General features: G+C 46.7%; 3 protein-coding genes across 7 annotated transcripts in view; all 3 read right to left on the bottom strand.

The window, feature by feature from the left end:
* Positions 1–169: 169 nt before the first annotated feature.
* On the bottom strand, positions 170–2,147 carry LOC118265367 (uncharacterized). The gene is made up of 2 exons (XM_035578202.2): positions 1,853–2,147; positions 170–1,523 (listed from the first exon to the last, which is right to left on the bottom strand). Exons 1-2 carry the CDS (start codon positions 1,983–1,985, stop codon positions 235–237), a joined length of 1,422 nt encoding a protein of 473 aa, XP_035434095.2. The 5' UTR covers positions 1,986–2,147; the 3' UTR covers positions 170–234.
* Positions 2,148–2,761: 614 nt separating this feature from the next.
* LOC118265370 (U4/U6.U5 tri-snRNP-associated protein 1) lies at positions 2,762–9,753 on the bottom strand. Its single transcript, XM_035578206.2, has 16 exons — positions 9,473–9,753; positions 7,666–7,798; positions 7,382–7,560; positions 7,160–7,292; positions 6,866–6,971; positions 6,420–6,554; positions 6,101–6,214; positions 5,545–5,748; positions 5,304–5,432; positions 5,088–5,175; positions 4,666–4,811; positions 4,261–4,416; positions 3,897–3,999; positions 3,584–3,758; positions 3,261–3,489; positions 2,762–2,983 (listed from the first exon to the last, which is right to left on the bottom strand). Exons 1-16 carry the CDS (start codon positions 9,624–9,626, stop codon positions 2,858–2,860), a joined length of 2,310 nt encoding a protein of 769 aa, XP_035434099.2. The 5' UTR covers positions 9,627–9,753; the 3' UTR covers positions 2,762–2,857.
* Positions 9,754–10,330: 577 nt separating this feature from the next.
* Positions 10,331–25,007, bottom strand: part of LOC118265154 (lysosomal-trafficking regulator) — a 42,728-nt gene continuing 28,051 nt past the window's right edge. For 3 of the 5 annotated variants that reach the window (XM_050706178.1, XM_050706175.1, XM_050706177.1), the window contains exons 25-51: positions 24,776–24,922; positions 24,355–24,549; positions 23,849–23,992; positions 23,256–23,569; positions 23,126–23,172; positions 22,400–22,596; positions 22,034–22,138; positions 21,138–21,308; positions 20,572–20,661; positions 20,131–20,265; positions 18,769–18,945; positions 17,388–17,571; positions 17,152–17,319; positions 16,867–17,075; positions 16,524–16,759; positions 16,260–16,450; positions 15,607–16,180; positions 15,196–15,457; positions 14,825–14,972; positions 14,604–14,744; positions 14,315–14,529; positions 13,907–14,249; positions 13,651–13,796; positions 13,273–13,508; positions 12,942–13,180; positions 12,153–12,330; positions 10,331–11,889 (exon numbers count right to left, since the gene is read on the bottom strand). In XM_050706178.1, coding sequence (XP_050562135.1) covers positions 11,760–11,889; positions 12,153–12,330; positions 12,942–13,180; positions 13,273–13,508; positions 13,651–13,796; positions 13,907–14,249; positions 14,315–14,529; positions 14,604–14,744; positions 14,825–14,972; positions 15,196–15,457; positions 15,607–16,180; positions 16,260–16,450; positions 16,524–16,759; positions 16,867–17,075; positions 17,152–17,319; positions 17,388–17,571; positions 18,769–18,945; positions 20,131–20,265; positions 20,572–20,661; positions 21,138–21,308; positions 22,034–22,138; positions 22,400–22,596; positions 23,126–23,172; positions 23,256–23,569; positions 23,849–23,992; positions 24,355–24,549; positions 24,776–24,922 — 5,322 coding nt within the window. In that variant the 3' untranslated portion in view covers positions 10,331–11,759. Of the gene's footprint in view, positions 11,890–12,152; positions 12,331–12,937; positions 13,181–13,272; positions 13,509–13,650; positions 13,797–13,906; positions 14,250–14,314; positions 14,530–14,603; positions 14,745–14,824; positions 14,973–15,195; positions 15,458–15,606; positions 16,181–16,259; positions 16,451–16,523; positions 16,760–16,866; positions 17,076–17,151; positions 17,320–17,387; positions 17,572–18,768; positions 18,946–20,130; positions 20,266–20,571; positions 20,662–21,137; positions 21,309–22,033; positions 22,139–22,399; positions 22,597–23,125; positions 23,173–23,255; positions 23,570–23,848; positions 23,993–24,354; positions 24,550–24,775; positions 24,923–25,007 lie in introns of all 5 variants that reach the window. The other 2 variants (XM_050706179.1, XM_050706176.1) reach the window with 2 other exon arrangements.

Consider the following 25,007-nt stretch of genomic DNA (forward strand, 5'->3'; position numbering starts at 1 on the left):
TTCTATCACCACCACAGGTCTAGTGAAACTTCAATTCAAATACCAAAATATGTGATTACAGTAACCATAGATCTCAAAAATGTTAAAGATTATTTATTTAGAGTAAAAATAATTATTTTTTAAGTATTAAGCAATAATATCTAAACTATAATTAAATATGTATGTATGCAGTTAAAGTTAATAATGATAATATCTATCTAAATTAATAATAAATAATATTAAATGTAATAAAATCTAACTGAGAGATCGGACACGACCAGGGCGGAGCTTTTCGATAACTTGTTTAATTGTTTTAGTTTTCGAGCACCGAGCCTTGTCCAATAAATCTTCAATGAGAAACAAGTGGTCGCAGTCCACGGGCAGCTGGTTCCCGTCGACGTTGACCTGCAGCAGGCCGGGCGTGGCGCGCGCGCCCAGCCAGTGCTGGTGCGCCAGCACCTCGTACAGCGCGCCCAGGCTGGAGTACTCCAGGTTGTTGTAGGCCAGGCTGAGCCAGCACAGACTAGTGTTGCCGATGCAGTACGTGTAGCCGCTGCGGGTCACCGTCTGCTCGATGCTGAAGGGGTCTGTGAACACGCCCATCAGCTCGGTAGCCATGGCCTCCGCCTTCTGGAGCAGGGCGTTGTTGGAATGCGTCGCCCTCATGCTGTTCCTTCTCGTTGAGGGACGTACTGTCATCCGCCGCTTGTTCGACCGAATTTCGTCGTGACTTTTATCCAGAACCAACTGTCTCACGCATCTCTCGTACAGCTCGCTCTTCATTTTTAGAAAATCGAGGACTCGCGATCTCTTTTTTAAAATTTCGTCGGCCGTCAAAGGAAATTCCATGAGAGTGTTAAATATAGTAATGGCTCCCACGTCGGAGATAGCGTTGCCCGCCAGGTTGAGGCACCGCAGGGTGCGGTTGGTGCGCAGCGCGTGGGCCAGCGCGGCGGCGCCGGCGTCCCCGATGCGGTTGGCGGCCAGCAGCAGCACGGCCAGCGTGGCGGCGGCGGGCCGCGGGTGCTCCAGGTGGCTGGCCAGGCTCGCCACGTCCGCGTCGTCCAGGCTGCAGCGCGCCAGCGACAGGTAGCGCAGGCGGCTGGGGCCGGCCAACAGCACCTCGTAGTTGCGCCCCTTCACGGGCGAGTCGTCTAGGCAAATCTCGGTGAGATTCACGTTGCTCAAGAACTTTGAGAATTCGTACAATGCTATTGCATCTAGTGCTGCCCAGCGGATTGTCAGTCTGGACAACAAGTCGTGGTGAGGCACGCTCCAGCCCATCACCTGGATGAGCATGCGCGGGATAGTGACGCATCGCCGGAACGCGATCTCCATCAGGTTCCCCGCGAAGTCCATGACAGCGTGCACCACTACCACGCCTTCCTCCGCCGCCAACTTGTGCGTGGTGGGGACTTGGCCCAGTTCCAGGCCGGAGGCCGACGGCTCGGCCAGCGCGCGCCGCGTGGCCGTGTGTGCGAGGTGGCGCTGAGACTGCCCCGTTCGTTTACCCTTCTTTTTTTCCTCTAAACCGCAGTATTGGTCTGCAATACAGACATATTTGTACGTATTAACTAACCATGCAAACCGATAGGTACTAAATTGATAGGTCCATGGGCGGCGCTGATCGGCTGATCGCTTACCATCAGGTGCCTCGTCTGCTCGTTTGCCACCGATTCTATAAGAAAAATATATTTGAAAAACAGATATTAGGTATTTATTTAAAAATTTGATGCAAATAAACCTTCAAATAATAGTTTGTGCAGTTAGCTGCTTTACGATCATTTGTACCATCGTAGGACACTACAGAATAGTAATAAACGAGACCATGACAGCTCAATGAATAGTCGATACTATAGTAAACTGTACGTGCCTTGCCATTCCACGTTGACTCTGACTTCGAAGGGGGATTGGAGCTGGTAACACGCGTACGGTACGAAGGTGACGAACTCTGGCGGCATGGGGTGCATCACGCGGGAGCCCGCGCGCTCCTCGTCGGTATACATGCCGAGTGTGTGTACGTTTCACCTTGATTTGTTTCTTGAATATACAAATAGTACAATAATGTTTTAGTAATTGATAAAAGATCGTAGATACAACTAAATATCTCCGAGAATTGATTGCTTTTTTGAAGTAAGAATGACAGTTCAAACTTTATTTTTAGATATCTGTATTCCTTATATACCAGTTTCAAATGTAGTGAAGTGTGAGCATAAAAACTCCATGACAGTACTTTGCCTTATAAATACAATACAATCACCATACAGCCTGTATGATGTTTGTATGCCAAGCCACCTGTATGATACAGGTGGCTTGAATGATGATGAAGATGAAGCTTGAAGATGCACCATTGTGAAAATATTGTGTTGTGTCGTGTTTAGGGTTTGGGTGTGCTGTACTGTGTGTATGTGACACTAGCTACTTCCCCGCGGTTTCACCCGCTCTGTTTGGCTCCTATTGGTAATAGCGTGAGGTTTTATAGCCTCTAACCTTCCTCGATAAATGCACTATTCCACACAAAAATAATTATTTAAATCGGACCAGTAGTTACGGAGATTAGCGCGTTCAAACAAACAAACTCTTCGGCTTTATAATATTAGTATAGATTATGTTTGTAGACACACCAATGACCATGAAGCAAATACGAGATATCACAGAAGAAAGTCCTAAAGGCTCAGCGCACACGAGCGCGAAGTGCATGCCGTTTCACCTTCCGGTAAAAGTAAAATAGCATCAGCCATTTTTGAAGTAAATGTACAATAGGTAAAATAATAAACAGAAACATGTCTAAACGTATTTATTGCCGCAAAAGTAGATTATCCGAAAATATACAGAACAAGTGATTGTTAGACACGCGAGGACGTTATCGCTGGCTCGCTCAGTTGGTGGAGTCCCGCTTGAGTCCGCTGAGCACGATGTACGGGGACTGCGTCTCGCGCTGCTTGTCCTGCAGCATCTGCAGCGTGCCCAGCGGGGTGTCCGTCGAGCTCATCTTCTTCATCAGCTACAATTGAAAATTCACAATGTTATCAAAGTAGTTAACGACCAGTATTTCGTATGTGGTTGTCACTGGATTTCTAAATGGTTTTGTGAGTCTATGTGTGGCTAACCATATTATGTGTGACTTCCGCAAAAGTAAACGTTCTGTCAGTGCAACAATGTTCAAAATCGGTGAAGTTCTTTTAGATCTTTATCAGTATAAATTAATACACATCAAATTAATGCTCTTTTTAATCCGCGTTTGTAATATACATTATTAGTGAATATATGTTCCGACTCACCCCTTCTTGCACGGCTTTCTTGATCCTCTTCTCCTGCTTGTTCTTGCCGGGTCCCTTCCCGTGGAACTTGTGCGAGAGGTACCGGAATGCCTCCTTGGGACAGAGCGGTCGTCCGTCGTCGTCCACGTACTCCAGCTTGATGTTCGGTCGGAAGTTGTTCTTCTCGCGGAAGTCTTGCAGCGGGCCCGAGTGGCCGCCGCGCTCGCGGCGCCCGTACTTGTCGTCCTCACTGGGGACGAGATCATTTACACATTTGAGACTTCTATAGACAAAGAACATTAAAATAACGATACGAGACAGATGTCGAACGTGTAGAATATTACCCGTAGGTCTTGTCCTCGATGGAGTAATGCCTGGCGGTGAGCAGATGTTTGGCGGCGGAGGCAGGCTGGGGCGCAGCCCCCGCGCGCTCCAGGTACCCCTTGCTGAGCGCGAGCTGCAGCGCGCCCCATACTCCAGCACCCAGCCGGGGCTCCGCCTCCAGACCCACGTGGGACCCTGTACACATAAACTGTATCAACATTTCCTCCTTCCTCTTCACATTTTATTTTTGGAGCTTAACATTGACGGAGTGTGAAGTATGAACACAACAATAGTAGTGTAACGTGTAGATATGTATAATGTAGCGTGCAGTACCGGCGGCGAGGTCTGCGGGCTTGTCGGACTGTACATCGACGCGGCTCCAGGCGCCGGGCGCGTCGGGCTCGGGCTCCACCTCCATGTCGGGCCGCTCGAAGTCCTGCACACAAACACTACTTTATAACACACATACCAACTTACTTAACTACTCTACTTCAGTTTGGTGAATTCTTATTATGTAATATCAAATGAATATTTTAAAAAAAAAGTTTTTTTATAACAATTGTGTTGTTTATGATAAGATTGGCGGTAACGATTATATTTTGGAAAGTTACATAAAAGCAATGGGTGTTACAAATCGTACATGTTCAGGTATAAATATAGTTAGTGCGGAGAGGTCAATGTGTAGCGTGGTATGTACCATGATCTCGGCGTGGTGGTCCCTGTTCCCTGCCAGGCCGTACGTGGGTATGTCCCCGAGAGTGCGGCAGAACTCTGCAGTGGCGTCCAGTACCATGGCGCTGCCCTCCGCCTCCTGAGGCTCCTCCTCCTTCACACGCTCCAAGATCTCTTCTACCTGCAATACAAATGACTGTTAATAGTGATGTTTTGGAACAATTTGTATAAACATTTATAATTATTTAGCATGTGCATTATTTCCGATTAAGAGTCCCTTGCGGGGCTTGAAAGTAATCAAGTTAACTCGTCAAACAGTTACATGAGTAAGCTGTAATACATAAATAACTTGGATAATGTAATATGTAAACATAAAAAGTAAATTGTTCAAGTATGATATAGTGAAATAGAACATAGTGGTGTCAGTGACCTTGGGCAGTTTGTAGTGGGCCTCCTGCGCGGTCTCGGCCTGGCGCAGGCGTCGCGCGCGGGCCAGCGCGGCCTGCAGCTCGGTGTCGGGCTCGGCCTCGTCCTCGTCCACGGCCAGCGGCTGCGACAGCAGCTCCGTCTTCACTTCTGCACACAAACATTACACCTTAGCTTGGGACGCCGTAGCTTACTGCACGATGTTTTAAATACTAAGATAACACAACGTTATTACATGGTGTTATAGTTGTAAATTGCGAAACCACACGAGATATTTTTAACTTGAAAGTTCCATTACCAAATTCCCAGTGAATTATTCGTAACATTTCACGATGCCAACATCAGTCACGGGGGAAAAAACAGCGGTTAAACCATAGTGCGACTTAAACCTAACAAGATGTTCCGCCGAGCGTACATGTTCCATACCTGTGTCGTCCGTATCGAGCGGTGCGTTGGCCGCGTCGTAGTCCTCCACGTCGATAGGTTCCTGTTTTGGCTTCTTGCGTATCTTGCCCTACACAGAAATAGTCTATTAAAGGACACCATTAGCTTATCTTACAGTGAACGAAAGATTAACTTTTATAGCGTGTTTACTTCGTTCACGATAATTATTGATTTCATCTATTTGTACACGCAACTTACCTTTCTCTTGGTCTTCTTGAACTTGGCCTGCAACTCATGCTCGTCCATATAGTCGGAGGCCAGTTGCAGCGCAGGGAGCTGCAAGCTCTCCAGTCGCTTGTCGCCGCCACCTTGGAGACGCTCCTGGCGCTGTAGCAACAAAAAACCGGCTTGTATAATAAACAATAATAATATTTCAACCCACACACTTATCAAATATATATGAGCATAGACATAAATATTAAGAAAAATATGAACTAACCATCATATCCCTGAACTTCTTAGCCTCGAGCACGTCCTCGTCTCCGATGAAGAAGCCCTTGGTCTTGGCTTCCTTCCCCTTGTTGATCTCCTCGTCATACTTGGCCAGCACGGGCCGCTCGAAGCCCAGCGCTGCAGCTTCCAGGTCCGCCTCGTCGTCGTACGCGCGGTAACCGGCCTTCGCTTTCTTTGCTTCCAATAGATTCTGAAAATTTATTATTTGTTTAACAATCCCAACGTGTACAGTACATTGGATTCATATATTTGTATAATAGCTTGTATAATACTAAATTAATTAAAAATGCTAGCCGTCGCCATCGTAAATTTTTCATGAAGAAGAGTCCCTCTGTGACTTGATACTAGTAAAACTTATCTCAATATTTACGTGATTAAATTGGAATGTTTAATTGATTCAATTATGCACTATTGAAATGACATTAACACAAAGAATTGAATTACTTTTGGTCACTCAGACTTTGCATCAAATGTGAGTATTAAAATACCCTGAGTAATGTAGTAATGACATTGTAAATATAAAACATAAACAAACGCGTTACCTTCTTGGTCCTCTCGTCGTCGACGATGTTGACGTTGACGAGTACATCCTCCGAGTCCTCGGCCAGCACCTCCTTGTCCGCCAGCGTCAGCACCACCTCACGCTCCTCGCTTATCTACATTAGATAAATCATGTAAATTGCAAGCTTTTTAAGAAAATACGAGGCAAATAATACTAGACAACAACTTATAACTGCAAAAGTATGAAAGCTTCTGAAGCTATTCTATTTAATAGGAGATTTATTTCAGATATAATTTCTTTAGAACTTGTAATATAGTTTTTTTCTTATAAGAGTAACACAGTGTAGTAGCAGTACGTACGGCGTCGATGTCGTGTGCGACCCGGAGCCCCTTGAGCTGGTTGTGCGTGTAGGAGCGCTGGCGGGACTCCGCCGCCTCCTGCTCCACCAGCGCCGACACCCCGAACACGGCGTCCATCTCGTCCAGCATGGCCGCCTGCACAAACACGACACATTATTAGAAAACAAAGCCCCAACTGGTAAATGCACTTAAACTGACAAAATTCTGAAGCCAAGACCTAGATTAGACGACGGGAGTCCAACCCATGCTAGGGACATAAACAACTGTCCTGGTTCTCACCACAAATAAATCAGGATATCATAAGCAGAGAAGAAAATAATTTTCAGTTCCTCCTGAGTTCTTTTAATTCAGGACACAACGACTTGGAAGCTTTTAATGGTACAAAGACTGCCAAACTGGATACTGTACGAATTTACAAGTTGTAATGGACTTAATGATACACTGACCCTTTTAGCAGCTTCACGTTTCTGTTTGTCAATCTCTCGCGAGCGCTTCACCCAAGCAGCCGCGTCGTCATCGTCTGATTCCTCTGCCAGGAGCGTAGTCTGTAGCCTGTAACACAAATTACATTTATTTATACTGTAAATAATAAAGCAAACTTGAATAAAACGGCAATAGTGCTCATGACAAGCACACATTTAATACATTTTCAAATTTGTCACAAATAAATAAGGTTGAAAATCCATCAATTACAATACTTCATAGATAGTGTAACTTGTATAGAATATAGTGATACTGACTTTTGTTCAATCTTCCTCTTCTCCTTGTGCACTTGAAGTTTCTCTCGTATTTTCTCTGATTTCTTCTGCTGTGCAAGGTTGGCGGCTGGCTTGTGGTAAAACTCGCCCAGGTCATCCTTTATTTTGCCATCATCTATAACAGGACAAATTATATTAGTGTCAACCATGTGTTAGTCTCAACAGTATATAAAAGTAAATCTTTACATGGTAGTATATTCATACCTGCAGGTTTTTCATTCTGTTCCAGTGGCTTCAGTCCAAGTTTAGCTCGCAACTTATTGGTCTCCTCAATGGACAGGCTCTCCTGCGCGCCGCCGCCGCTGGTGGAGGGCGGGGACTGCGACCGGTCCACCGAGCGAGCTGGTATGAACGTGTTCGCTTCACTCTCTGAACTCTTCTCCCTGATTTTAATAAAATACAATTAATATTGTTTAACACAAATTTTGGTTAGTTGAGTAACTTCAAATCAAAAAGGAACCAAATCTCAAATGTGTACAATTAGTTACCTGTGGTTCTCTTCATCTTTCTCTTTGCGGTTTAGTTCCCTGGCTCGTCTGTCACGTTCTACACTGCTGCTGCGGCTGTGGGAGCGCGCGGCGGGGTCCTTGCCGAGGTGGGAGTCCACCGGCACCTCCTCAACTATAACAACCGGGAGCACATTTATTCACACCTGTATTGTACAACCACCGTGTGATGCTACGCCACATCGCTGCTATTTCACACAACATCAAAGAGATCATACAAGTAATTTTATTTATAGATTTATCTGAATGAAAACTTACTTAATATTCAGTAGTTCCGTATCTGGGTTAGTTTTCAAATACCTTTTGAAATAATTTACTAAGATATCATTTAAAAATTGATTAGTTAAAGTTACCTATTTGTACACATTTAAAAAATAGGAGTAATTAATGTATTTGCAACAAAACATGGCTACTATTTTGACCACCACTAACACAAGTTTTTTAACCACAAATAAGAAAAACTGATGTAAAAAAAAGTTGAAAATAATAATAGATGTTTCATGTACAAGATATACCTTTGACCTTGTTGACAATCAGTTAATAATATTAGATAACTTTTTTAGAATTAGGACAGAAACTAAAATTGGGGATTACTAAAATGACAATTAATTAAAAACAAATTATTGTCCTCAGAAAGATTGACTATACATTTTAAAGGCATTTTCTTCTTTTGCTTAGTCATAAAGACAAACTCAATTTATTCTAGATTATACCAAAAACCTGTTTTGGATGCTTAGGTAAATAAAAAATATCACTTTTAGATGTGTTAAACATGTGAGTCCAATACATTTTCACAACTTTTTGTTATTATTTTAAATGTTTTTCAGTTAATCCTTAGCTATTTGTTTGTTCCAAAGTACAGGTTTCTATGAAGATTGTCTACTAGTCCACTTAAAAGTAAACTATAAATGGTTAAAGTCAATTATAGCACTTTTATTTTAAGAAGATAGATAGGCCACAAGATCTCTACACTCATTGTTTTCTCTTGACATTATTTAAATAGGAGACAATTATTTTAATCAGGTCTTTAAACTAAATTTATCCTAGTATGGACTAATGTAACAGTATATTTTCATGGTTAACATTCATTGTAGTAAATAGGAAATATTCACAGCAATTAAAACTTTGTAAATACTGAGCTCACCGACTTCTATGAAACAAACATTAGCTATATTTATAGGACTAATTATGTGTTTAGTATTGTATTTACATTGTTTCAGTGGTTTGTTTTACTCTAAATTGTATTTAAATGCTAAAATAATATATATCTTCGGTATAATAGGTAGTAGGTGTACCAAGCACGAGGTCTTGTTTAATTTGATTATAAAGAAGGAAATTCTCGACATTACATTTTTTTGTACACCGTTAACTCAAGCCCCTAAAAAACCCAACATAACTGGTGTACAGATTTTCTTGGTTGTACACAATATAAGGTAGGCATGTGTCGTGGTCTCATGTCGTGGTGTTTGTAATATTTGTATCCATCACTCCGCCATGATTGCCCACAGACTCCACGCAGCTCCACAATACCTACCTGCCGTCAGCTGCACACGGACGCGGTGGAACTACTCGAATGCCACCGAGTCTGAAATAACGAGCAGACAATGCCATTATATTGCCAAATGGGAATACCACCGACTCCGATTATGATTTCCACAACAACTTACTGCGTATATAAAATTGCAATGACAAATGTCGGTAGTAATGCAGTAGTTTATTGTCAAAACCTTGGAAATAATCATCGGAGTCTGGCGTACCTCATTCTAGTAAATAAAGTATGGTAACTAACCGTCCGGGGAGCGGTCTCGCTTGCGATCTTTATGTTTCCGATGCTTTTTGCGTTCCGTACGATCACGTTGAACCTCCTCGTTTTCCAGTGGGGAACGAGACCGACTCCTGTGCTTCTTCTTCTTCGATTCCTTCTTATGTTTTTTGGAACCCATTTTACTGATGTCAAGTCAAATATGCAATCGCAAAAGAACTCAGATTTGTATTTTGTAATGTAATCAATAGACACTCAAACAGCAACAATAATCAATCTACAGTCGCCATTTTGGTCACAGTAATGTCAAAATATTGAATTGTCAATTTTATGTTGCCATTCGGCAGTGTATGTCAAAATTTTGTTTGCCATTTGAAAAAACTAAAATAAATAATTTTAATATGTCGTATCGTATCTTTGATTGTGTTAAGCACATCCTTGGATTGTGATTTTTTCAGTAAATTTATTTAGTTCTAGCTTCTGCCCACGGCTTTGACCGCGTTCCTGCGGGATAAAATGTACCCTACGTGTTATTCTAGACCAAAATCTACCCCTGTTTCAAATTTTTATCCCGACCCCTTCAGCCGTTCACCACTAAAATAAGCACTACGTTGATCTCTATAATAATGATATGACGCATGTACAATCCAACCACAGGCGGATTGAACCAAGAGGCATCCTGGGCAAGCACCTCATAGGGGCCCCTAATTTATTTTAGCGCCGCCGCACCGCCACTCTATGAGGAGTTGGGTACGCGTGTCTCGCGGCGTCTCTGCAACCTAGCGCCCTAGGCACTTCTCCTATTTGAGGAAAATAATATTTTCAATCTTTCCACCATGTGAACCTTACTCGATGGATATTTTTTCTTAGTGAATTAAACAACTATTTAAAAAAAAATGCTTTATTGATTTATAAAACTCAACAGACATTATTAATAACTTACAACGCAATATATTACAATATTATAAATAAGGCAAGAAAATTATTCACTTTTGGTGTTTATTGCCAATTGGTGTAACTGTTATACATATAGGACGGCAATGTTTCGTAGCTTTGCCTAGGTATTACATTATGAATATAGTAACATGCAATAAATATTGTGAGCAATCACATCACCTATTATAAATACTGAAAGGGCTTCGACCTTTATAGCCTCACGAATCTTTGAACATTACATAAATAACAAATTGATGTAGAATAACCAAAGTTATAACAATGTTGCATTATATTCGTAACAAAACCTAAACATATTGTACTAAACACTTAGCAAATGACAATAGCAGCTGTAGGAATGTTGGTATAAACATATATTTACACTTACTATAACTAAGATATGTGTTACTGCTCATACTAGCATACGTTTGCAACTATATAACAGTCTTATAGATAGAGCATGCACAACATACAACATGTTTTAAATATGGAATCACTGCTTTGCATAATACCATTATGTTGCCTCTCTGAACACATCATTTGTTTTAGTTTCAAACAAACAAACAGTCTACAATGGAAGCCATCGATTATTCAAGTTTGTTGTATATTTCCATGGAATTGTAACAAAAATATTACCTGCTCTCATTTACACCTCGACTGAACACTATTTACAAATCTTAAAAAACCGAATTACACTATTTAAAAAACCGAAAAATATACAAAACATACAAGGGTCGTAATTATAAAATACACACGTAAATATATCGCTCTGCGAAATACTTCATTGTTTACATTTTAAAATATTGCTCATGTAGCATGTATATTTGGCACAAACATTACAAAACTATTGCATTACCTAACGCCGTACAACTTATTCTACAGACCTTACATAAAGGGAAGACCTTGATTACTATGATATATTTATTTACAATCGATATGACTTAGCCAATGCTTGCCGTAAATTCATGTGCCACATTATCATGCGACAACGGGAGTACTGGACTTAGGTGTGAAGGGTAAAAAGGTAAGATTAACAATATGAATGATAAGGGTCTTCTTAATAGGATGACGTTTGACATATTGCGCATACTTCATGTATTTTGGTATAAAGGTAAGAAGACGATTAGGTATATCAAGTGTCATGTCTTTATGATGACTTGTTCATAAGTCCAGTTTACCTTGCAGCTAATGTTTCGACCGTCACTTGCAGTTCACAGCATGCAACGTATACATGTAACTAATACGACAATGTACTATACGTATAATCTACTGGGAGATTATTGCAGCAGTCTTTTAGTCGGTAACTGGTACCAAATGCAGTTTGTTCGTCTGTAGTCGGTACGAGGAGGTGTCCTATGAGACGTAGTATAGTAGTGTAGTGTCAGAACAGTGCCTGCGCAGGTACGATCCGTACGGGCGCGGGGCGCTGCGAGCCGCAGCTGTCCCAGGCCAGCACCACGCCCGACCCGTAGCAACCGAACAGCAGGCTCGAGTCGCTGCTGTACGTCAGGCTGGAATGATATTGCTTTTGTTAAGTAATCTACTGTTTAGTCACACACTCAAAATATAAGTGTTGTGTATTCACGAATTCATTTTTAATGTGTGAAAGCCATCTAAGTTATGATTTGGCACAAATGTAACGATTCGATCAGAGTTCGATGCGACGTGTAAGTATAACGGAGGCCCAATACTCAAAGTTGACAATGCACTTGTAATTCCTTTTGTATTAATATCATTGGTCTATTGTTAGGTGTTCTCCATAAGGAGCAGGTACCTGAGCAGCGGCGCGCGTGTGTCTGGCGGCGGCAGGTAGAGTAACGGCCGCAGGTCCCAGGAGCTGTAGAGGCGCAGCCCCCCGGAGTGCAGGCCGGCCGCGATGCCGTTGACGCTGACGCCCTCCGCCGCGCCCGAGTAGCAGATGCACGTGACCTCCTCCACCACCTTCACGCTGCCTGCAACACCACTAGCGTCACCACCACACACGGACCAAGGTGAGCCCTACCGATGCTACACGACACTACGTCTTAACACCATGCTTTGTGCATCACGTTCCTTGATTTCATTTATTATTTTAACAATCCAATTCTTAACAACTATTGTACTCTTCCATAAATAAACACTAGTAGAATAAAACGAACAAGAATATAATTAGAACTTATGACGGGATATTTACCATGTTTATTGAATTTTAATCCGTGATCATGGCGCTTGCAACAGTGCCGAAATATCGGAAACTCACCAAATTCAATAAACATGGTAAATATCCCGTCATAAGTTCTAATTATAGTGTTAGTGACCATGTGAGTTTAAAAACTTATATAACGAACAAGAAACTGACGTGACACATTTTGTGTAGGTAATAATAATAAAAGCCCCGGTTAGTCTTGAAACTAGTAGAGTTTTCTTTTATGAGAAAGCTGTATTGGAATTCATGGCCTACACTGATCTATTACTGTCTTCTATTCAGCTAACTACTGATAATACATAGTAAGTGCGAAACCAACTAGTAATACGTAAACATATGAGTGCATTCTACTGACTACAATCTGTGACTGATACCGACCTACAAACCGCGCGTTGACGGTGTGTACTCTGATGAGCGACTTGTACTTGTAGGCGTCCTTCTCGTAGGCCTCGGCGTCGTTGTTCCCGTCCAGGTCGGGTCCCGCGGGCCCCGTGCTGGCGCCCGCGTTGCTGGCCGTGATGTCGTGCACCGACGCGATGTCGCACAGCGTCTCGCTGATGGTCACGTGCGTCACCGACAACATGTCGCGGTTGGGCAGCGTGCGGATGTACGTCAGTCTGTAGTCACGTACAACGACATAGTATTAGTAGGGAGATCTTTTGTTGTAACCTGTAGTATGTATGTTACGAAGAAATAAGTGAGGTGGTACTTGTGCAGGTCCCAGAGCACGATGTGCCCGTCGAGGCTGGCGGACACGAGCAGGCCGGCGCGCGGCGCGGCGTGCAGCGCGTGCACGGGCGCGCGGTGCGCGTGCAGCGGCCGACACTGCGCGCGCACCGCGCCGCCCGCCTCGCGCACGCGCACGCACACCACGCGCCCCGACGCGTGGCCCAGCACTAGCGGGTACGGACACCCCGCCGACACACACGACACCACCTTCGTTATCTAATCACGGAAACAAACACTATGTGTCAAATTACAAATTGAATTTGATTATTTTGAATTGATTTTTGATAAATAAATTTATGAGGAGAAAACTAATAATTCCGCAGTGGATTGGTACGGAGTGTAGATGGTGCATAGATACCTGGTCGAGTGCACACAGTTGCAGCAGTAGGTCGGGGCGCAGGTCGCGGCGCCGCTTGAGGCGGACGATGTTGTCGGAGTGGCCCCACGACACTAGTGCCAGGGGCGCACCCTGGCCACTCGTGTGGCCCGTGCCGCCCACTTCGGCTGGATAACATGGTGTATTCGATTAGTCAGTGCAATGGTTGGAATATAAGGTGCTGATGTACATTTATTACAAAAGTAAACACATCAAAGCCAAAAGAAGGTATGATTACCGTGTAGCGCCACGAGTGCGGTGGCCCTTGTGGCGACGGCGACGGAGCGCGCGTGCGGTAGCGCGTGCAGGGCGGCGGCGGCCGGCAGCGAGCGGCGCGCGGCCGGCACGGGCGGCGGCAGCGCCGGGGAGCCCGCCCAGCGGCCCCAGCGCGCGGCGCGCACGCCGGCCCACACGGGCGGCGCGGCGGGCGCGGCGCCGGCGCTGGCGACGTCGCGCGCGGCGTGCGGGTGCGGCGCGCGCAGCAGCTGCCGCGGCGCCTGCCCGTACGTGCGCACCATGGCGGCCGCCGCCGTGCGGTCCACCTCCTCCTCCAGCGCCATGGGGTCGAACCCGTAGTACGTCTGCAACACAAGGCTCGTCACACCGGCCCATACACCACGCTACTCCGTGTGATGTAGATACTCACGCAGGCGGGGAAGACGTTGATGGCGTCGAGCGCGGCCTGGCCGGTCTGCTTGTACCCGAAGACCAGGTCGATCCAGTGCGGCAGGTGCTCGGTGACGTAGGCGGACTCCAGCGCCTGCCGGTGTATGAGCGTGAACAGGCGCGCGTCCGCCGCCCACGGGGGCAGCTCCACGTCGTCCACGCTCGCCCCGCACTGACGCTTGCCCAGGTTCAGGCCTGCGTACAAGTCTCTTATTGCAGTAACTCACATTTCACAATTCTACTATAGCATCCAACGAAGTAAAACTAACCTTCATTATTGTGGAACAGTTCGGGCAGATAGAAGAGCTCCGGAATGAGCTCCTTGACGTCGGTGGGCGAGTCGTTGGTGATGAGCCGCCACGTCGTGGCCAGCGAGTGGAACGTGCGGTCCGGCATGTCGAAGTTGTTGTCTGGAGGGAACACAATGACATATTATTCAACAATATAGAGAAACAGTTTCTCAATAAGTAGTAGTATAGAAATAGTGTACCTTGGTAGTTGAGGAAGAGCTCGGTGAAGGGCGGCACGCGCACGAGGTAGTGCAGCACGCCGCCGGAGTTGGAGTACAGCGAGGCGTAGTGGTGCGGCGCGCGGGCCACCAGCGGGCTGCAGCCCTCGCGCCGGGCCGCCTTCAGGTCCTGGCAACCACCACGCAGCACTTAGCTGGGTACATCGTCTACTACACACTATGTCGCTGTTGAGACCACCACCATTAACAGCATCGCGCGCGATAATCAGCGCAGGAAGCAAGGGAGCAACTGGCGATATACTCTATTTACAAACCCAAGACTCATAACCACAAAAATGGGCTTTCTGTCAAGTCAAATTGAATCTATCTCGATAAGGAACAATGGCACTCACGTTGTAGATGTTGATGTAATGCTGCTCCCTGTTCTTGTTCTGCACGGCCATGGGCTTGCTGAGGTCCCGGAAGGAGGCGGGGTCGTCCAGGTCCAGGATGCGCGAGGTGTAGTCCGCCAGCACGAAGGGCAGCACGGGATACTGCATCAGGTCGTTGTACGAGCGCCCGCCCAGCCCGTTCAGCCGCATCAGGTACTCCCAGTTGGTGATGTTCCCGTTACGCCACTGGGTCATCGCGTCTGTCAACGTGTCGGGCTCGATTCTGGAAGTAACAGATTGTTTGTTTTCAGCAATGGAGTAATAATAAATTGCAATATAAATGACGTTGGACCTAAAGTGCTACCTTGTGGTACGCCGTAGCATATTATTTGCAATATTTCATATCCATAAAAAATAAGAGTAGATACTTACCTATCGGGTGGGTGGTGCGTGGCTGCCAGCGCCTTGAGGAAGGCGGCGCGCTCGGCGGTGTCGGCGAAGGCCAGCAGGTGCGCGTGGCCCGAGGTGAGGAACAGCTCCACGGCGCGCTCCTGCAGGCACCAGCGCCGCGTGGCCACCTGCGCCACGCTGTCCAGCGCCCAGCTGTGGGCCTGCGGCGCCGCCTGCAGCTCGGGGATGTAGAGGCGCTCGCGGCGGCTGGGCAGCGGCGGCGCGTCGTCCGGCACGAAGTGGATGCACTTGTCCGTGAGCAGCAGCTCGCCGTCCAGCTCGGCGGCCACGCTGACGGCCGTGGCGCGCGCCATGTAGGCCACGGTCTCGTGCAGCTGCAGGCGCGCCACCAGCCCGCCGCGCCGCGCCAGCCACGGCGCCAGCACGCGCGCCAGCGGCGCCGCCCGCGGGCCCGCCTTGTGGCGCTGCGCCGGCTGCAGGAAGCGCTCGGCCACCAGCAGCGGCGCGCGCCGCAGCCGCACGCGCACGCGCCCCGGGCCCTCCGCGTCGTCCAGCTGCCACGACGCCGGGTACGTGCGCGGGTCGTGCCACACCGCTGCACACACATACAATGTTCATCACCGTGTCAGCTCTATTATCACTACAGCAATGCTACTATACAGCATACCCCGTACCTTGCTCGTGCGTGTAGGTGTCGATGAGCGTCTGCCAGGCGTGGTGCGCGGCGGCCTGGCCGGCCTGCGCGCGCCGCAGGTGCTCCATGAAGGCCTTGCGCTGCGCGTTCTGCACGTCCACCACGCCGCGCGTCACAGACATCGCACTCTCCGTCACCTTGCTGGCCAGCCCGTCCTTGCTCCATACCACTCTGTAACCGTTGTTGCAGTTACTCCACTACAATACCACTGAATGGATAGAATGTGAGAGAGAGTGCTACCTACTTGGCAATGTGAGGCCTGGCCCTGGCGGCGGCGGCGGCCCAGCGCGCGATGTCTTGCTGCAGCAGGGCGGCGGCCTCGGGCGCCAGCGCGTGGCTGGGCACGCGGTCGCTGAGGCCGGCCTGCGTGGCCACGGCCCACGTGCGCGCCCAGTCCGTGATGGCCAGCTCCACGCTGGGCTCGCCGTTCTCCGCCGCCCCGTGCACGTGCTTCAGGATCGTCAGCAGGTACACTGCTAACTGCCAGACCACACGATACATAAAGCATGAAGAGAAACTTGAACTAAATATATAATCTTAACCAAAAGGCTGAAAGTGATGATGGATCGAAGAGCGTGTAGAGTTACCTTCCTGAGCTGCGCGGGGTCGTGCGGCGTGAGCAGCGCCAGCACGTGTTGCGGCGCGTGGTAGAGCGCGCGCAGCAAGGCGGGCTGCAGCTCGCGCGTGCCGGCGGCGGGGGCGGCGCCCCACCAGAACAGCTCCTGCAGCGCGCCCGCCCACTCCGCGCTGCCCGCCGCCCACCACCGCGCCCGCCCCGGGGCCGCACCGCTCACCGCTGCACACCACACACATTCGTTACATTGCAACAAGGTACTGAACCATTCTGTGAAGGTACGTAGCTGGAGACATACCCATCAGCAGCGTGGACAGCAGGCGGTGGAAGAGTTGCGCGTCGTCCCCCACGGGGTCCGTGGGGCAGTGCGTGAGCAGGAAGGCGAGCGCGCGCAGCACGGTGGCCACGTGGCGCGCGCCCAGCTCGCCGCGCTCGTCGCCGCCCAGCGACACCGCCGACGTCAGCACTGCGCACACCACACGGTACAGTACTGCTGTAGGATGCCAGTGCTGGTGCACTGCGAGCACTACGTACCGGTGGTGAAGTAGTTGTGCTTGACGGCGGCGCTGGCGGCGTGCTGCAGGCGCTGCTCCAGCAGGTCGAGCTGCGCGCAGTACAGCGCGCGCTGCGCCCCGCGCGCCACGCGCCGCTCGCCCGCGCCGCCCACCGCCTCCACGTAGCTCAGCAGCTGGTGCAGCTCCATCACCGCCTGCGGACACTGCACGCACCACAAAAGAGAACTTTTAAACTCATGACCACCGAACATCCATCCACCCAGCAAACATTTTTGTCATATAATCAAACATTTATATGACTTTGAGTCGTATTAAAGTTATTTTACAGTAGTTTTTATAACTCTTCGACGTGTACTGGTGCCTTATCTGACCGAATAGTCATATACATTTTTGGTCGTATTATAATGTCATATAGACGTTATTACAACTTTTTTATACAATCGTCGTATAATAGTGTCTACGACGACATCTTTATAACTTACATACACAACTGTTTCGTCGTGTAAACGTTTTCGTAGTATAAACGTCGTAATACTGTCAATTTTGTCATATAATTACCTTTTACACGACTGCTATACGAACAATTGTTGTTTAAACGTAGTATTAGTAACCATTACATATAAGTCAAATATTAGTCTTAAGAACGACCTCTATACGTCCTAAAGTATCACAAACATGATAATACGACTGCTATATAATTAATAGTCATGTTAAAGGTTTATAATAACCTTGTATACCACTTCCACCATTTTTAAATCAAATTTATGATATTTATTTACAATGAACTCGCAGCTTATTGGTCGGGAAGTTATATAGTTGTCATATAACGCAGTCACATAGTAAATTATTCATAAAAATATGTGATAACATTAAAGTTTAGAAGGCGCATTAAAAATTTGTTAAAAATTAACCTCACATTAATCAGTAAACTTGATTGCCCAATGGTTTACAACTGATGGAATGGTTTTATCACCTCAAATAACAAGAAAAAAAAACAAAATAAACACAGCTGTCAAAAGCACTACTCCATTAAAATAATATTTTATAATATTCGTTCTTAATATAATCTTTAAACGTCCATTACATACCTATTTCATCATATAAAAATCATATTTGTGACATTAAGTCGAATACACGCCGCAACAGCTACCATTACACGTCATGTAGTCAAATCGCCGACGCGTATATGACTACTATGCGACTAATAGGTGTTTTATATGACTGTTATACGAAACTCTTAGCGCCTTAAGTTATATAAAGTGGGCCCAAATGCCGTCGAGTAAACGTCCTTATGACGTTTATACGATTATACTAAATAACATTAAGTTGTTACCAAAACGTCTACTCGACGTCTTAAATGTTTGTTGGGCAGTAAACACAGTAGTGTAAGTACAACGAACCTGTACACCATGTTGTATGGAGAGCGCCTTGACAGCGATCCTGTTGAGCAGCTCGTACAGGTCCTCCAGCAGGAGGTCGCGGCCCTCGAAGTTGGCGTCGGGCAGCTGGCCCACGCCGCGCACGGCCCGCACCACCACCTCCGCCAGCGACACCTCGCTCAGCATCTTCAGAGACGCCTGCAACACACGCGTACAAAATGAAGTATTATACAATACAAGAAACTCAAAAATGGTAAGACTGTTTATACCCTGCTTCAGTCGATGAATTCAAATTCATCAACACCCTTTCGAGCACGAATAGAAACAAAACCGCGTTAGGCGCTCTGATTGGTTGGTTCATTAGAGGTAACTAATCAACTAATGAACCAAACTCGTAAACGTAAAACAAACTCGTACTAAGCCCCCAGTAATATTGTATGTAAAGTGTAGTTGTACCTTGTCGATGATCCTGCGACACAGCAGCGTGAGGTTGTGTGCCAGCGGCACGTCGCCCAGGCAACACGGCAGCAGTAATATTGTATGTAAAGTGTAGTTGTACCTTGTCGATGATCCTGCGACACAGCAGCGTGAGGTTGTGTGCCAGCGGCACGTCGCCCAGGCAACACGGCAGCAGTAATATTGTATGTAAAGTGTAGTTGTACCTTGTCGATGATCCTGCGACACAGCAGCGTGAGGTTGTGTGCCAGCGGCACGTCGCCCAGGCAACACGGCAACAGTAATATTGTATGTAAAGTGTAGTTGTACCTTGTCGATGATCCTGCGACACAGCAGCGTGAGGTTGTGTGCCAGCGGCACGTCGCCCAGGCAACACGGCAGCAGTAATATTGTATGTAAAGTGTAGTTGTACCTTGTCGATGATCCTGCGACACAGCAGCGTGAGGTTGTGTGCCAGCGGCACGTCGCCCAGGCAACACGGCAGCAGTAATATTGTATGTAAAGTGTAGTTGTACCTTGTCGATGATCCTGCGACACAGCAGCGTGAGGTTGTGTGCCAGCGGCACGTCGCCCAGGCAACACGGCAGCAGTAATATTGTATGTAAAGTGTAGTTGTACCTTGTCGATGATCCTGCGACACAGCAGCGTGAGGTTGTGTGCCAGCGGCACGTCGCACAGGCAACACGGCAGCAGTAATATTGTATGTAAAGTGTAGTTGTACCTTGTCGATGATCCTGCGACACAGCAGCGTGAGGTTGTGTGCCAGCGGCACGTCGCCCAGGCAACACGGCAGCAGTAATATTGTATGTAAAGTGTAGTTGTACCTTGTCGATGATCCTGCGACACAGCAGCGTGAGGTTGTGTGCCAGCGGCACGTCGCCCAGGCAACACGGCAGCAGTAATATTGTATGTAAAGTGTAGTTGTACCTTGTCGATGATCCTGCGACACAGCAGCGTGAGGTTGTGTGCCAGCGGCACGTCGCCCAGGCAACACGGCAGCAGCGCCAGCAGCGGCGGGCAGCGGTGCAGGGACTCCTCCGTCACGTCCACCCAGATGTCGTCCTGCAAACATGCACCTTATACTCATCACCTTAGGAGTCATTTTCGGTTAAAATGAGAAATGTTTGATGTCAATATTTTTACAATTTCATGACAGTTACCTGTAGGATGGGTTATGTTTTAACTCAACAGTCGCGTTTGCCACCTATACTATCGAAAGCCAAAACTTGCAGTTTAAAATTGTAAGGTCCGGTGGGTAGGAATAGGTTTACTACAGTTAGGGACATAAGACTCATAGCTCTCGAGTAACGAGTGTTGCCATAACACTAGAATTTGTAGTAGAATAATTGATGAAATAAGGTCCCTCACATCGAGTTGGTCCTCGAGCGGCACGTCGCACTTGGTGAGCAGCGCGGCGCACGCGGCCGCCAGCTCCCACGACCCCTCGTACAGGGAGATCTGGACAGACACACCGACTGTACTTATACATGTTTGCTTAATACACGGTTATTGGTAAAACCTTTTTCGTTTACAAATGTTAATAATTAATTTATAAGATTTTTAGGTAACAAAATTTTGATAAAAATATAGTTATAAATGTAAATGTTTTAGTTGTTCATATTAAAATGTGTTTTACAAATAACCCTGTATATCAGTGGTAAGGCAGTGCTATATTGACTGTAGGTACTTACTTCATAATATTGCTGCATGCAAAACAGTACTACATGTCATTCACTATTTAATAATAGAATAATACTAATTATATAGGATACCATGCATATAGAATAATAACAATGACAATAATGGCATGCATATAGAATAATATACACAGTAAAATATATCTTTGTGATAAATGTAGGCACTGGAAATAGGTTGTGCCAAACTTTTGAATAAAAGATAGAAATGTTTAGAGACAAGTATTTGAGCAGCGGTACCTGGTTGGCGAGGTGTATGTAGTAGTGGTGCGCGTGCAGACGGCGCGCCAGGTCGGGGCTGGCGCGGCGCGTGAGCGCGGCCAGCGCGCGCACGGCGGCGGCCCGCGCGCCCGCCTCGCGCTGGTTGCTCAGCACCACCAGCGTCTCCGCGCACACCGCGCTGCACACCGCCTGCACACACCCGCACTCACTGCACTGTGTCGCTAACGTACTACTATCACTACAGATAGAACAACAACATCCAAAGAATTTGAGATATCGCAGGGGCCCAACCCAATAATCGCAATGAATGGGGGAATATTTAGTGTCCCCAACGCCAGGTAAATTTAGTAGCAATCAAGTAAACAACTTAATCGACCTCCATTTTCAAACTGACGTTAACTCTGCACAAAATGTAACCGCCAGTGTCGAATCACAATTTTGCAAGATTTTTCAAATCCGAAATTCGTGAATGCGGTTCCCGCATGTCTGAATACAAGGGACTGCCTTCACTATGTTTGTAAAACTGAACATAGTTGGAGATATTATAAAATTTTAATTAAATAATAAAGTATTTAGCGTTTGGCATATTGTAATAAGTAAGAATTTAATTTAGTAAGGGCGAAGAAATATTTTTTATAGCATTAAATAAAAATATATTTTTATTTTAAAACATTTAAATATCAGCACACATAAGACGAATTTACTAAGACGCAATAGCAAGTACTACTTCATGAATATTATATTTATATTATAAGTCTATGGGTACATGCGGCATGTAAAACATGGTATATCATGTTTACTAGTGGAACATTCCATTGTAACCGGTCTGATCACACAATCACCCTTTATTGGCAGATCATGCTGAAACATTATTAAAAGAATTTAAAAGTATTAGTAGAGTAAGTATGTCGTACCTGGTGGTGCGCGTGGTCGGGCAGTAGCGCCAGCGCGTGCCGCAGCAGCAGCAGCAGGCCCTCGCACGCAGACCACCCCGACGCCGCGCCCGCACGCACGCGCCGCTGCGGGTGGAACAACTATCACTCACTGACTAACGCCAAGATACCACAAAACGAAAATATATTTAGTTCCAATTTGTACAAATACAACTTAATCTGATTTTATAAATTAACTCTGAAATGTCTGATCGTATCAAGAGGAATCCCAGCAAAATGTTATAACGATTTATCTTTTCAGCCGAGAGACGTGTTGAACAAAGCCCCCCCCCCCCTTAGTCCTCCAAGTAGAACGTAAGATAAATAAAAATACTCAAAATATCTGACCTGGTGGTAGATCCCGCTGGTGTACATCTCGACGGTGGTGTGGTTGACGTCGTCCACGTCTACAACAATGTACTCGGTGAGGTCTTCCTGCGTCACCGCAGCCTTATCCTCCGCCACAGGGGCCCCGGGCTCTTTGTCCCCGGGCCCCTGCTGCCCGGGCTCTTTGTCCCCGGGCCCCTGCTCCCCAATTGTGCCCTCTGTAACCACCCCCACTACTAAGCTAGCATACACTACTAGTGTAACTCTACGTATATTGTGCTAAGCTATTTATTAGAGCGATGACTGTGCATAGTGCCTTTTCTATTATTTAGATTTTTCATGCGAATAGAAGTGCACTTTGTAAATTCTAAGTGAGTGAGTGTTGTAGTTTAAGAATAACGTTAAGCGCAGTGGCGTGTTATTGTTGTATAGTGCTATTGTGCGTACTTGGCATATTAAGATAATATTTGGAGATAGTCTTTTTCATATTTTATAAGATCTCGTTAATCGATTATTTACTACCGCGACTTTTACGGTTCTCAATTTTGATACTCAATTCTGGCAAAGTTCAATTGGATTTAAAATTTTCGAAAATTCTAAATTCCAATCGGTTCGTGCCGCGCTCATTATATTTGGTACATGACACAACCTAGATGTAGTAATCAATATAACCTAACTTCCTCTTAGGGGAATACCCAGGTGGGTGGACATAGATATTTTGGCATCGTACTACAAGCGAACACTTACCGACTGGAGTATCAGAATTCTCAGACGTGGACGACGCGTTATGTTTCCTGCAAGAAATAGAAAGAAATGAAACAATAGCGATTAAGCTTTATTTAGACAAAGGTAACATAAATACAGTACTCCACATTACCTGCCTTCCTTGATCTGTGAGTTAATCTTAGACTTCATCTGTTTCGTCGATTCCGTACTACCACAGCTGCTGTCTATCCGGTCATCGAGCTCGCGATTTTGAGCCTTTTCCTTCAGGGAATTAAGACTATTATCATTCAGCACTTCTTCTGTGGAGTTGCTGGAGACGCTTGGTCTTTCTTCGGTCCTCTTCTTCCCTCGTTTGGAGGACCGTTTCTTGGAGGAACTGGTGGAGAACTCACTCATATCCTGTGTCTCCGACGTTAGTAGGAAGTAGAAGTTGGCTCGAGAGTGCGTTACAAATGTATCGCTTGCCTGTGGATGTAGAAATAGGACTATCAAACTTATTTTAAGTGGAAGCAGTTCATCTTCATCAACCCATGGGGATCCTCTACTAGAAGATAGGCCTCTATATGAAAGGGGCTTGCCATAATAGCGGTTAAAAGGTTTATTAGAGAACGTAACAGCCCGGTTCCTATTAAACGTGTAGTCCCGTCGTTGGCCTTTTAGACAATCGCGGTATAAAAGGGGGTAGGAGGTGGGGATAACAGATACAGTAGACCCACTGGATATTATTCTATGATGGTTGAGTACCTGGTGCATGAGCAGTAGGAAGTCGCAGAGCAGCGCGAGCCGGTGCAGCAGCGGCGGGGCGCCGATGAGGCCGCGCACCACGTCCACCAGCGCCGCGCTGGCCACCGGGTCCAGGGGGCCGCAGTCCGAGTTCAGGAACCGCTCCTGGAACGTACACACACCGCTGACTACTTTGCGGAATATGTATGATGACTGCAATCACTGAACTCTAATCCAACAAAACAAGACTACGCTGTAATGATGCTATGCTGTGTTTAAACGATCTCCTCTCCTTACCGATGGATGAGACGTCAAATTCGAAGCGTGCCATATTTTATAGGCGTAGTTGTCTTGATGTTTCGTACTGATGTTAATTTCTCATTTCTAGTTGTAATGACAGCGAATACTGCGTAAAAATGTTCATTGCAGTTTAACCCACCGACTTTTAAAAAATAGAAGGAAGAATACACGTATCGTATCTTATCATTGTATTGATTTTGAAATACTGGATGTGGTTGTATCGTTACCTTGCAGGCCCTGAGCAAATGGTCGAGTAGACTGGTCCTGGTCATCTGGTAGTGGTTGAAGGCGCGGCGCGGGTGGCGCGTGCGCAGCAGCGCGCGCACCGCCGCCAGCACCAGCGCCAGCCCCGACCCGCGCTGGGGCTCGCGGGTGCCGGCGCCCCCACCCCCGGGGGGGACCTCCACCTCCCAGCACCACTCCTGGAGTATTACCAATGCTAGTCTTACTACACTATCACTCGTATTGTACGCGTCCGGAACTAGCACACCTACAATACTAGCAAGTTCCGGACGCGTGGCTAATACATTGCATTGCGCATATTACATTTTGTTACTCGTTCGAGGATACTCTCGTTACGCAGGTATTCGCGTGTCGCGACGTCAGCACCTCCGCCCGCCGCTAGTATGATAAAACACTTAAACGTACCTGTTCAGTCTCGAAGTGCCTCCAGGAGTCAGCCAACAACACGAGCAGGTCGGGCTGCAGCAGCACGGCGTCCGTCCGCGCCGCCAGCTGCACGCTGTCGCCGCATATCGTCAGTACTGGACTACTGCATGCCTCGTCCAGGATCACCTGGAACATAAACAATACATTCTATATTATTCACCATTGAGTTGTCTGCAGTTTCGGGTCGGGCATTAACCCTACTGGGCCCCAT

The sequence above is a fragment of the Spodoptera frugiperda genome, chromosome 28 (assembly GCF_023101765.2).
Source record: "Spodoptera frugiperda isolate SF20-4 chromosome 28, AGI-APGP_CSIRO_Sfru_2.0, whole genome shotgun sequence".
NCBI classification, from domain to species: Eukaryota; Metazoa; Arthropoda; class Insecta; order Lepidoptera; family Noctuidae; genus Spodoptera; species Spodoptera frugiperda.

Coding starts and splice junctions, on each gene's coding strand:
- LOC118265367 (XM_035578202.2), bottom strand. CDS start 1,985: ATGTATACCGACGAGGAGCGCGCGGGCTCCCGCGTGATGCACCCCATG. Junction 1,524..1,852: donor AGTCAACGTGGAATGGCAAG/GCACGTACAGTT, acceptor TCTGTATTGCAG/ACCAATACTGCGGTTTAGAG.
- LOC118265370 (XM_035578206.2), bottom strand. CDS start 9,626: ATGGGTTCCAAAAAACATAAGAAGGAATCGAAGAAGAAGAAGCACAGG. Junction 5,176..5,303: donor TCAAGAAGACCAAGAGAAAG/GTAAGTTGCGTG, acceptor ATTTCTGTGTAG/GGCAAGATACGCAAGAAGCC. Junction 2,984..3,260: donor AGAAAGCCGTGCAAGAAGGG/GTGAGTCGGAAC, acceptor TTTCAATTGTAG/CTGATGAAGAAGATGAGCTC.